Source organism: Typha latifolia, chromosome 8 (genome assembly GCF_019914945.1).
Source record: "Typha latifolia isolate L0001 chromosome 8, TyphaL0001v2, whole genome shotgun sequence".
NCBI classification, from domain to species: domain Eukaryota; kingdom Viridiplantae; phylum Streptophyta; class Magnoliopsida; order Poales; family Typhaceae; genus Typha; species Typha latifolia.
Window position 1 is genome coordinate 9,219,775 of NC_133093.1, and position 10,744 is coordinate 9,230,518.

Genomic DNA, 10,744 nt, shown 5'->3' on the forward strand with positions numbered 1-10,744 from the left:
GAAAAACTCAAAAAGTTAAACCACCATTAACACAATAATATGATGAGTCCATTTACATGACAACAACAGCAACAGAAGAACATCAGTGATAATCTCACACATTATGAACTATTAGCACATAATCACCTTACATGAAACTAATTGAAACTTATAAGCCAGGTTAAAGCAGTGCTGATGGAGTTTTATCTAGGACTCTTTTACATGAAACTAATTGAAACTTATAAGCCAGTTTAAATCAGTGCTAATGGAGTTTTATATAGGACTTTTACTGGACACACCAGATGAGCTTTCTCCAGACTGCCAAAGCACTATTCATTCCCCTCTTCCTAATATTTGCACTAATGGGGTTATATATTACTTTATAGGGCTATGAAAGTTCCTCATATGACATATCTCTCAAACTTATTAATTTTAATAAAGTTACAATGAAAAGAAAGTATATATCAAGTGATGGAAATAAAAGATGGCTGAGAAAATGTTCTCAAGTCCCAACAAGATGAACTTCCAATTTAAGGAAAGATCCTAACTAGCTGCAGTTTAATACAGAAGAGCATCAAATTCTACATAAAAAAGATACAGTCCAATTGAAATTACCAATTGACAAGGCCTATCACCTACAACCAATACAAGTTACATAAATGCCAAGTTAATGATATACATAATTTCTTATGTTGAAAGAACTGTACATACAAGTTCGAGTTCATTCTCATCGCTAAAAATCAAGTGGAACAACATCAAATGCCAGGACAAAAAAAAAGACAGTTTGATCACAACAAATATAACAAGAGCAGCACTGATGGATTCATGGAACCACTATAGTTGCAAGACAAAGATTCTACTAACCAGACCATCATTACGGCCCAGCCGCCTCCCATTCATCTGTGGCCATTGATACAATCCTCCAAATCTTCCTGTCCAAACCTTCGCCCCTCCAATTCTGAATCCTTACACCTTGCAGCAAAGTAGAAGATCAACCAAACCACCATAAAATACACCTCCGCCAGTGAATAAAATAACCCACTGAGAAATCTCCCTCCAAGGATCATCACGACCATTGTCCCCAAACTCCCACAGAGGAAAGTCTCTGACCATTTAATCAAGATAGCCTGAGAAGGCATCAGTGACACTAGGTAACACCCTTCCTTCACTGCATCCCGGCCGGGCCGCCTCATATTGCGGTCCATGATGACCACCCATGGCACAACCGTGAAGACTACTGACACCATAAAATCAAGCAGCGTCCACACAAAGAAGAATCCAGATAGCGTAGCATCATTCGGGCCGGACAACGTTGGCCATGGATTCACCGGTGACAGTGACAAAGGCATGAGCTTCACTCTAACGAACAGCTTGAAGAGCTCAGTCTGGTCGTAAATATCAGCAAAGAACCAGAGACAAAGGAACTGAACGAGCGCATCCCTCGCCGCCCACCGCAAGAACACGAACCCCGTGAGCCGCCGGATCCCAAGCCGGGCACCGGAGAAGAAAGTCTCAATAACCGAGACCGGTCTACTAAGATACATGCAGGCAACAGCAAAGAAGACAATCCCAAGGGCGGAGGAGTAGGCGACGACGAACCCCAGGATAGCAAGGGCGTGGGCTGATGAGAGGAGCACGAGGAGGTAAAGAATCGCGGCGGCGTCTTGACGGTCGAGATCGATCCCGCGGCTACCAAAGATCCGAAAATCAACTGCGCGATCACGGTGATCTTCGACGTCAGCAGCGGTCGGGACGGATTTGGGCAAGGAGAAGAAGAAAGGGGAGGAGGGGGAAGGGGGAACCCTAATCTTGAAGGGTTTCGGGGAGACGAGGAGGGAGGCGGCAGCTTCGTCGGCGGCGAGGAAAGGATAGGAGTAGTTGGAGAGGGGCCGATTGCGGCGGAGGAGGGAGGAGAGGCGGTCGGAGGCGCCGGCGCCGGCGGAGAAGTCGGGGTCGGAGAAGAAGTCGTCGTCGTCCAGGGTTAGTGTTCCAGCGCGAGTGAGCTGTAGGAACGGTGTGGACCGCCGGCGTTGTCGGTGGATGTGAGAGGCATAAGAGGAGGGAGGAGGGGACGGGGAGGAGGAGAGCCGGGATAAGAGAGACTTGACGGCGGGGTCACTATCGGCGACGGAGGAGAGGGTCAGGGTTCCGGCGAGGATGGCGGAGCGGAAGAGGAGCAAGAGGAGGGAGGCGAGGAGGAGGGAAGGGAGGGAGGCGAGGAGCGACGAGCACGAGCGGCGGAGCACGTGACCGGTGGAACGGAGGTCAAGCCGCGGCGGGGGCACGACGGCGTCCGGCATGGGAGAGAGCTCGGAGCGTGTCGGACTCTTCGACCGATACGACAAAATTTCGGCGTCGGTCTTCGTACTGTTTTGATCTCCGGGGGTATTTGGGATTTGGGAAGCAACGAGATTGGTGGTTGAGGAAAGGGCCGAAGAGGGCTTGAGGAGGGGGGCGGGGTGGTTATAGTGGGGATACCTCTTATCGGATCCGGGTCGGATCCGAACAAGATTAACCGATCATTAAATTGTAATGAGAAAAAAAAATCATATTCTTGAGAAATTATGAGCTCTAAATTGCGATTTGTTTACCAAATTTCATATGAGAATCTTTAACGTAACGATTAGAAATTGCTTTGCTTAGCAAATTATTGCTATCATTATATATATATATATATATATATATATAAATATATATATATTTCTGCTTTCTAAACATCCACTGTTCTTTTCTCATACTAATCATGTACATTAGGGGGCAATGCAACAGTGAATATTACAAGACTAGACATTACAACTTTTGTGCCCCAATGGATGATCCTAGGATGGTGATATGTGCTTCAATGGTGCACTTCTCCTCAACAAAAAAACCTCTTGATGGGTTTCTGAAATCTTTCATTGAAATAAAGCTTGGCCATCCACAACTCCTGTTTGTTGCGTCAAAATGGTATCTTTCTATTTGTCCAAGAAAATAGTCTCAGTACATAGCGGGGGGAGCTACATATAGATTCTGATACTAGGATTATGAAGAGAGCTGAACCTGTGAGTATTTTGTGATTGCTATCTTTTTGGTCCTTGATGCATATGCTGAACTCCACAAACACTCCAGAATTTGGTGAAAGTTGATTAGATTCATCAAACTTCAAATATAAAGAGAGAAACTCACTATTACCATGCCCGCCTGGATATCGAGTGAGATGCCTGAGAGTACAGAGAGCAAATGCAAATTAATAGTGGTGATGGAAAATACAAAAGCTTGAAATTTTGAGGACAACAAGATGCAAACTTCAGTAGTTAAGAAAGCCCGATGACTAATAATTTCATTAAAACAATGCTAGGAAGAACGAGGATGATTCAGTCGTAATGCTGACTCCTGCAGCTGCATAGAGCTACAAGAAGTTTTTATACTTTACTTTTGTGTTTGTTAGACTTTGTAGGTAGTCTTAAAATGGTTTCGGAACGAAAGAGAGCCTGAAAGAAAAAGGAGCACATACCATTTGTATCCACCAATAATAAAAGTTTTGGAGCGGCACTTTCTAAAATGTGGCTCAAAGAAATTCTTGATATTCCAGGGGTAGACATAACATTTCTTGTTCTTCTGCACATATAAGGTTTCAGATACCTCAGGGAGAGAGAGTTTTTCAGATTTTTTTATCTCCACACCAAAGACACAGCTGTCATTGGCAATAAATCCAGAGGATGACTTTAATGTTTCAAGGGGGATCATACTTGAACCTCCTACAGTTTTTGTAGTTTGAAAAAAATGAGCAACTGCACATAAGATGAACCAATTAACTCAAGAGCCTCTATCCACAGCAAAATTTTATTGGATGAGCCTGCTCACAAGTGAGATCTGAATAAACATTTAAGCTCATAGGAATTGGAAGACAAATAATGATAAAATCAAGGAAAAAATATGGTGATAACAAATTAGATTCTGGTTGTAGATCCTTCCATGTTTTGAAGAAATCCAAGAGCTACATGCACAAGTGCCAAGACACATATCTAACCAAACCTAGTATCAGGTATGTATAATATATCAAATCTGAAACCTCTGTACTTTTAAGTTTCAACAGATATGATAGCTAAAAGTAATGATTTTTCAGGAATAGTCATTGCTAACGGAGAAAACTGGTTATCGCCGTCTCAGATGAAGGGACCACTGAGAATAATCCAGGTAGAAAACTGGTTTAGCAGAAAAGGTGTTGAAGTCCTAATCCTAAATTACAGTTCAGTAAAAGAATTTTTTCGCTAGTAATTCCAAGTTCCAAAATATTCCAAATAATAACCTAGGGGTGAACTAGTAAGCAATTCTTAATTTGAGAATATAAAATTAAGCAGATAGCAATAGTTTGCATGAAAATTCCAGTTACTGTTTTGTACTTCATGACTCAGTTCTAGTTTTGATTTAATTAAACTATATGATGTTTCAATAAATTGAAGGGATATATGAAGCTATTCACGCGCTAGCTATTTAATATTCAAGAAGCTACCTTCCTTTTCAATGTGCTCTCCAGGCAATTGATTATATATTACCAACTTGAAGACAGCTTCTACCACAAAGTTAGATTGTATGGAAGAAGAATTTAGCTCAAGTCTAAGAGATACATATCTCGTTGTGCCATCACTTTTTTTATATAATGGGTTCACCTTCAAGCACCTGCAAATAAACTAAAATTAGTAGAGCCTCCAAAGGTTAGAGATGTCTATCAATTTAAATCTTGAAATCCTTGAAATGGTGGATATTTGGATGTCATGTGATATTTTGAACAAGAATAAAATAGTTATAACATGTTCAACTTAAAGAAGCTTTTTTGGCTTTCTCACAAAAGGAACTTTATAATCTTAGCAATTGCATGGCAATAGGAAAAGGAAAATCTAGATAGATAGAGAGTAAAACAATTTTGGATGGCTAACCATATATCATTAAATTTCGTTTTAACCCAAATAGATAACTATTTTTAGCTCATTTCCAGAACAAGTGAATGTTTTGAGTTATTCTGCAGAACTTTGATTTCATTCTCAATTTGGAATTACATATTGAATTTAAGCAGAGCTCTTACAATGCTGATTCTGAACGAAAATGGTGATTCAGGATGCAACTTTGGAAAGTTTTGGAATGCTACTTTTGCCATCAATAAAATCCGCTAAGGCCAAAACATATCAAAACAAAAATATGCCTAGAAATCCATCAACACCATCAAATCTCATAAAAAGGGCTAAAACATAAAAACGCTAAACTCTGCTAAGTCCGTCAAACACATGAAATCCAGTAAGTCCATCAAACACATGAAATTCGATGAAATCAAAAAGTATGTGACAATGAAATCCGACATAAAGACTTATCAAATATACGGTACATCAATAAAGTCCCCTCACTAAAAAATTCACCAAAATTGATAAGATCCATCGAAAATGCGTCAGAAAGTATAAGCAGTTGAGTATCTTAAGGAGTGTTCACTCTAACATACTCATATAGATTAACTTCCATCCCACTTTAAACTCAGAAATTTGAGGACGAAGACTTGTCAAGAGGGCAGAGAAATTAGGAGAGAGAAAAGACCCTTCGCAAGCCAAATTTCTAATCATACCCAGGCCTACCGAAAACGATAGAATCCAAAGAAAGATAAGGTTATGAGAAGGCATAGCTTGAACCAAGAAAATGAAATGTTTTTCCAGCAGAAAAAATAATTCATCAAGATTTAAAAGTGAAAATTACCAGATAGTAGCATTCTGTATCCATATCAATTATCTTTCTCAAATACCAACACTGATAGAAGAACAAACAGGTAAACTTGACAAGATTATCAAATCGAAGCAAATTCAAATGGGCCATCTGATATAATTATAGTTGGTTTTCACACCAAACTGTAAAAATAATATTACTAAAAAATATAGGACAAATAAATCAGGAGGTCCTGTGAATAGATAACAAATAAAGATCGTGTTCCTTACAATATTTTAAGGATGCAGATATAAAGATTTAAATTTGGATAAAAAACTTCAGTCCATAACTACTTTCAGAGACGAGTCAAATACAGATACGTATCTGGATTCAAGCCAAATGGACAAATACATGTCTATAACCAGAAAATTTTGGATATGGAAACAGACTCAGATAGATAATCAGCAACACATTTTACCCTGCTACTCATTCTACCATAGTAAGAAGATATAACTGAGCTTACCAATTGAAGCCATTGATCCGAAAAAACTGAGAGTTAGTCCATCCTTTTCCATGCTCTAGGAGGGAGGCAAATCCATTAATCCTCCATTTAAAAGTTCGCATATCTGATTCATCTGCCATCAGAATTTGGATGAGAGCATGAAAGCAACCATAATCTTCAACTGAATGGAAGAGGAAGGAAACTACCATTAGAGGAAGAAACCATGGTTCTCTCTTTCCTTTGCTTCAATTAGCTTCAATATGATGGTATATTAGACTTTAGAGCATCTATAAGCACAGACTCATGATCATCTACGTTCTCCTGTGATGCCAATTCAAGCCAGTGGTTCTTTTTCACGCATTTTGGGAAACAGGTTGTGGGCAATAGGTCTGGCGTTATTCCAGGAAAGAGACCAGAATGGGGATAGAATATGATTGACTTGAGCAAGAGATTACTTGTGGATTTGATAAAACTAACAAATAAAACAGAGTAAAAAGAGTTGACCAGTGCAAAGAATTATTTGTTGCAGAGGATGCTTAACGAGCAAATCGATAAGGATTGAACAATGGACAGGGTAAAGATAAGGATTGTATTATCTCAGTCAAGATAGATGAATATATTTGGGAAATGCAATTGCTTGGCAACCTTTGAAAAGGATGCCAACATTGGCATCTGATGTGGTAAGAGAGAAGAAGGCAAAATCCAGCGGCACTATTATCAATTATTTATCATTGGTTATCAGGGAAAAGTTCAGGAAGAAATATATAAAAATAGCACATAAATTGAGTGTCAAATCTCAAATGTTTTGAGTTATAATTTTTTTTTCTTTTTTTGAGAAATTACAATTTACCGGTGAGGTTACCCTATGTGTTTCAGATAAAATCTTAAATGTACTTTAGACTTAAGTGCTTAATTATGTGGTTCAGATTAAATTATAACTATTAGTCCATTATTAATTAGAATGTGAAAAAGAATTAATTACCCTTATAAAATAATAATCTTATTTAAAATAATAAGCGTACTTTAGTCATTTCGGAACTTACTTATGATGAAAAATATTGACACTAATGAACTACCGGCAGTTTTAGATGAAAAATCTAGGGACTACAATTTGATTGAGATGATAGAGCAATTAATTAAGTTTGAAGCACAATATAGTAAGAAAAAATTAGACCAAATCACAAGGAGCAAAATTATAATTTGCTCTATTTTTTTCTACTTAGGCGTAGCTAATGTATCATCAATTCCAGAAACAAAAGCAGTAAAATGTTATTAAAAGAATTTGAGTTCAGATTCAGATAATATATATAATATTATGGAGCTTGATTCTGGCAAAAGATCGATTAAGAAACAAAAGCAATTAATTACATTGATCAAGAAGTACTTCTGAAAACAATTACACTCTATCATTTTTTACCAATCTACTATGACTTCTCAAACTAACCATCTATTTCTATTGTATAATCCTAGGATGGTAACAGTTGCTTCAATGGTGCACTTGCTGTCAGTGAGAAATCCATTTGATGGCATTCTGATGTTTCCCTGTGAAATAAACTGCAACCACCCCCAAATTGCGGTCTTTCTATCGAAGTGTTCTCGAGCTACATGTGAAAGAAACCATATCAGTAGACATTTATATAAAGCTACAGGAAGAAACTGAACCACATCAGTTATGAAGCTAAACCTGAGAACTTCTTGTGGTTGCCGTTTATTTTGTCCTTAATGCATAAGCTGAAATCCACCAACAGTCCAGATGCAACTGGGATGCAATCAGGGTTGCGGAGTGCCAAGTCTAAAGAAATAAAATCGCTATCTTGAGAACCAGAAGTGTTTAGTATGAGATACCTGAGAGTACAACGAAGAAAAATAAGCACTAGCAATAGAAAATAATACGAGCGGGTAAAAAAATTTGTAGAGATCCTAAACAGTAAACTGACTAAAGTATATTTACTCAGTTCTGGACCATAGATTATAAACTTCAAAACTAGTTATAGAGCTCAATGCCTTATTACTTAAATTACATTGACACAGGAAAACAAGGACAGTACGAAAAGTTCTACGCATAATACAAATTAATCAGTAGTCCCATGTAAACAATTAAGGTCCAAGGATAATTCAGGACATGAGCTGGATTTGAAATACAGAAAAATCACTAGATGAGTATATTTTACTCTCTGGAAAGACAACATGCATAGAAAATTTAAGAAGGTTACAAAATTAAGAAGAGCGAAAAAGAAGAAACATCAGGATCAGTTATCAAGACGCGATGCATCCTACGTGTAGTCTGTAGAGTTCCGTCATTTAATCATGATGCATGTAGAGCATGTCATTGCACACCACATCTGATCCATTAGCTATTTAGTCAACTATTATTTTCAGATGAGGTAGTTGTCATTTTGATTTTTCATCATATTTCATACTAGTGGAAACAAACTTGCATGAGGAAGCAGTCCCTTTAGACAGTTTGAAAATGATAATAATTTCCAAAAGTTTTGCAGCTAAAAAGAAAGCACATTCCCTTCTATATGAGACATTTGTGTGGAGATTTTTAAAATGGTTTCATCGCAATCTGTTATATAAGAAAATATGGAAAAGTAAAACAAGCGCATACCATCTGTATCTGTCTGTTGAAAAAGAGTTGGAATGGCATATCTTCTTTTCTGAAAGCTGGAGATTCGATACATTCCATGTATAGACATTAGTTATTTCCTTCTGTACAGATAGGCTTTCAGATACAGTTGGGAGTCTAAGTCTGTTGAAATTAATAAGCTTCGCTCCTAAGACACAGCTATCATTGACAAGAAATTCAGAAGATGATATTAATTTTTCGAGGGAAATCACATATGTACTTCTTGAGGCCAGACTTGTAGTCTGGAATTGATGGCTAACTGCACATAAAACAAAGCATTTTAATTTAGAGTTCTGTACAACAGAAAATATAAACAAGGCATGAGAATTAAATTAGTGGTGGTCATCTGATGATAGATCCGGACGTCCTAATCTTTTCAGCCTTTCAGGAATTAGAAATTTTCAGGTTAGGAGACAAATAATGAAAAAGAAAAGGAAAGAAGTAGGCTGGCAGGAAGCAAGAATCAGGTTGGAACCATCGATTATCTCACTCTGTTTCCAAGAATGATCTTAGAATATAAATCTAACACAAATTTGAGATATTCGCCAGGGCTTAAACCATGGAGTGAAACTGATCTGACAGTTAAATGGAGCAAAATAGGCATGACCTTCAGGTGATTACAAGGCACACCAAATACTATATTAGTTCATAAACAATTCAACTTCAGTAAGAGAACTACAAGTTGACATTAATAAGAAGTATGACAAAGCATGGGATACCTAATGACCTTTTTCTAGGAAAACTTACTACCGAAAAAAAAACTTTTATTCTAATAGTACTCGTCAGACAACCTATGCCTAGGGTGAGATTTAAACCAATTGTCTCTATTATGGTAAAGTACAACTTCAACCATTCAACCACTTTCACTAATTGTTGGACCATTGCCCACCCCCCATAGAAATTAATATTCTTGTTGTAGATAAAGGATAATTTAGTTATTTTGCTATTTATTCATAAAGAAAAGTATTCGTTCAAAATGAAACATGTTATGATTTAGATTTAAGTGCTTAAGTTTGAAGTACAAAAAGAATAAGTTAAAATAAATCTTTGGCCTAAGACCTACGCAAACTTACTCAAGTTGTATCTAATATTGGTTCAAGAATCTACCTTCATTTATAATGTGCTTTCTGGACAGTTGATCATATAACACCAACTTAAAGACGGCTTCTACCACGCAATCAGACTTCATAGAACGAGCATCTAGCTGGATTGCCATAGAGACGAATTCCTTTCCGACATAGTGCGCTTGAGCAATTGGATTCACTATTAAACACCTGCAAGTAAATTCAAACTCTGGAAGTTCCAACCAACCATGGGATAACCCCACAAAAAGAGAACGTATCCGAAATTACCACTCGAAGCCAGCGAGCTTAAAAGGGCGAGACTTGGTCTGCACATTCCCATGCCGTAGGAGGTGCGAGAATCCATCAATCCTCCACTTAAAAGTTTGGTCCTCGAATCCACCTGCAATTAGGGTTTGGATGAGAGCACTGGAGCAAAGTTGAGAAGCAAAAATTTGCGAAGAGGAAGGTAGGATGGGATACCGCAGGAGTAAGAGCCGCCCATGGTTCTCCCTCCTCAGCTTCTACCAAGAAGATGGCGATGATTTTGAACTCCACCGCATGTGCAAGCATATATATATATATAGTGTTCAGGTATCTGAATTTAACTCGAAATCTGTCCCAAATTATTCTTCACAAGAATTTTATCTCAAGACAAAGTTTTAAGCCTAGCGAACTCTATCAATTACAAAGCAGCGGGCGTTCGTAGAAAGGTTCTTCCGTTCACGCAGAGGATCGCACTAGAGTCGTAACAATAATTAAACTTCTGGAAGCTATCTAAGCTATCCACCACTAGGACTCGGACTTGGTACCGATCGCGTCCAATAGTCGCGTTTTCTCGTTCATGTTCACCATTGAAGCATTTCGTCGAACATAATGAATGTCGTTTCATATCTCAGCTTGGTCCGA

General features: G+C 38.1%; 3 protein-coding genes across 5 annotated transcripts; all 3 read right to left on the reverse strand.

Annotated features, from left to right (window-relative positions):
• Window positions 1–630: 630 nt before the first annotated feature.
• On the reverse strand, window positions 631–2,408 carry LOC140794463 (uncharacterized). The gene has a single exon (XM_073146502.1). It carries the CDS (start codon window positions 2,277–2,279, stop codon window positions 876–878), a length of 1,404 nt encoding a protein of 467 aa, XP_073002603.1. The 5' UTR covers window positions 2,280–2,408; the 3' UTR covers window positions 631–875.
• A 280-nt stretch (window positions 2,409–2,688) lies between these two features.
• Window positions 2,689–6,798, reverse strand: LOC140794064 (uncharacterized). Of its 3 annotated transcripts, XM_073145898.1 has the most exons (7): window positions 6,352–6,798; window positions 6,167–6,278; window positions 4,472–4,638; window positions 3,473–3,749; window positions 3,151–3,179; window positions 3,019–3,065; window positions 2,689–2,933 (listed from the first exon to the last, which is right to left on the reverse strand). In XM_073145898.1, the coding sequence occupies exons 1-7, from the start codon at window positions 6,368–6,370 to the stop codon at window positions 2,874–2,876; spliced, it is 711 nt and encodes a 236-aa protein (XP_073001999.1). In that variant the 5' UTR covers window positions 6,371–6,798; the 3' UTR covers window positions 2,689–2,873. The 3 variants fall into 3 exon arrangements, with proteins under 3 accessions (XP_073001999.1, XP_073001998.1, XP_073001996.1); XM_073145897.1 differs by having other exon boundaries at window positions 3,019–3,179; window positions 3,473–3,716; XM_073145895.1 differs by having other exon boundaries at window positions 3,019–3,179.
• A 596-nt stretch (window positions 6,799–7,394) lies between these two features.
• On the reverse strand, window positions 7,395–10,681 carry LOC140794418 (uncharacterized). The gene is made up of 6 exons (XM_073146433.1): window positions 10,319–10,681; window positions 10,127–10,238; window positions 9,882–10,048; window positions 8,757–9,033; window positions 7,830–7,990; window positions 7,395–7,746 (listed from the first exon to the last, which is right to left on the reverse strand). The coding sequence occupies exons 1-6, from the start codon at window positions 10,338–10,340 to the stop codon at window positions 7,580–7,582; spliced, it is 906 nt and encodes a 301-aa protein (XP_073002534.1). The 5' UTR covers window positions 10,341–10,681; the 3' UTR covers window positions 7,395–7,579.
• Between the last annotated feature and the right edge of the window lie 63 nt (window positions 10,682–10,744).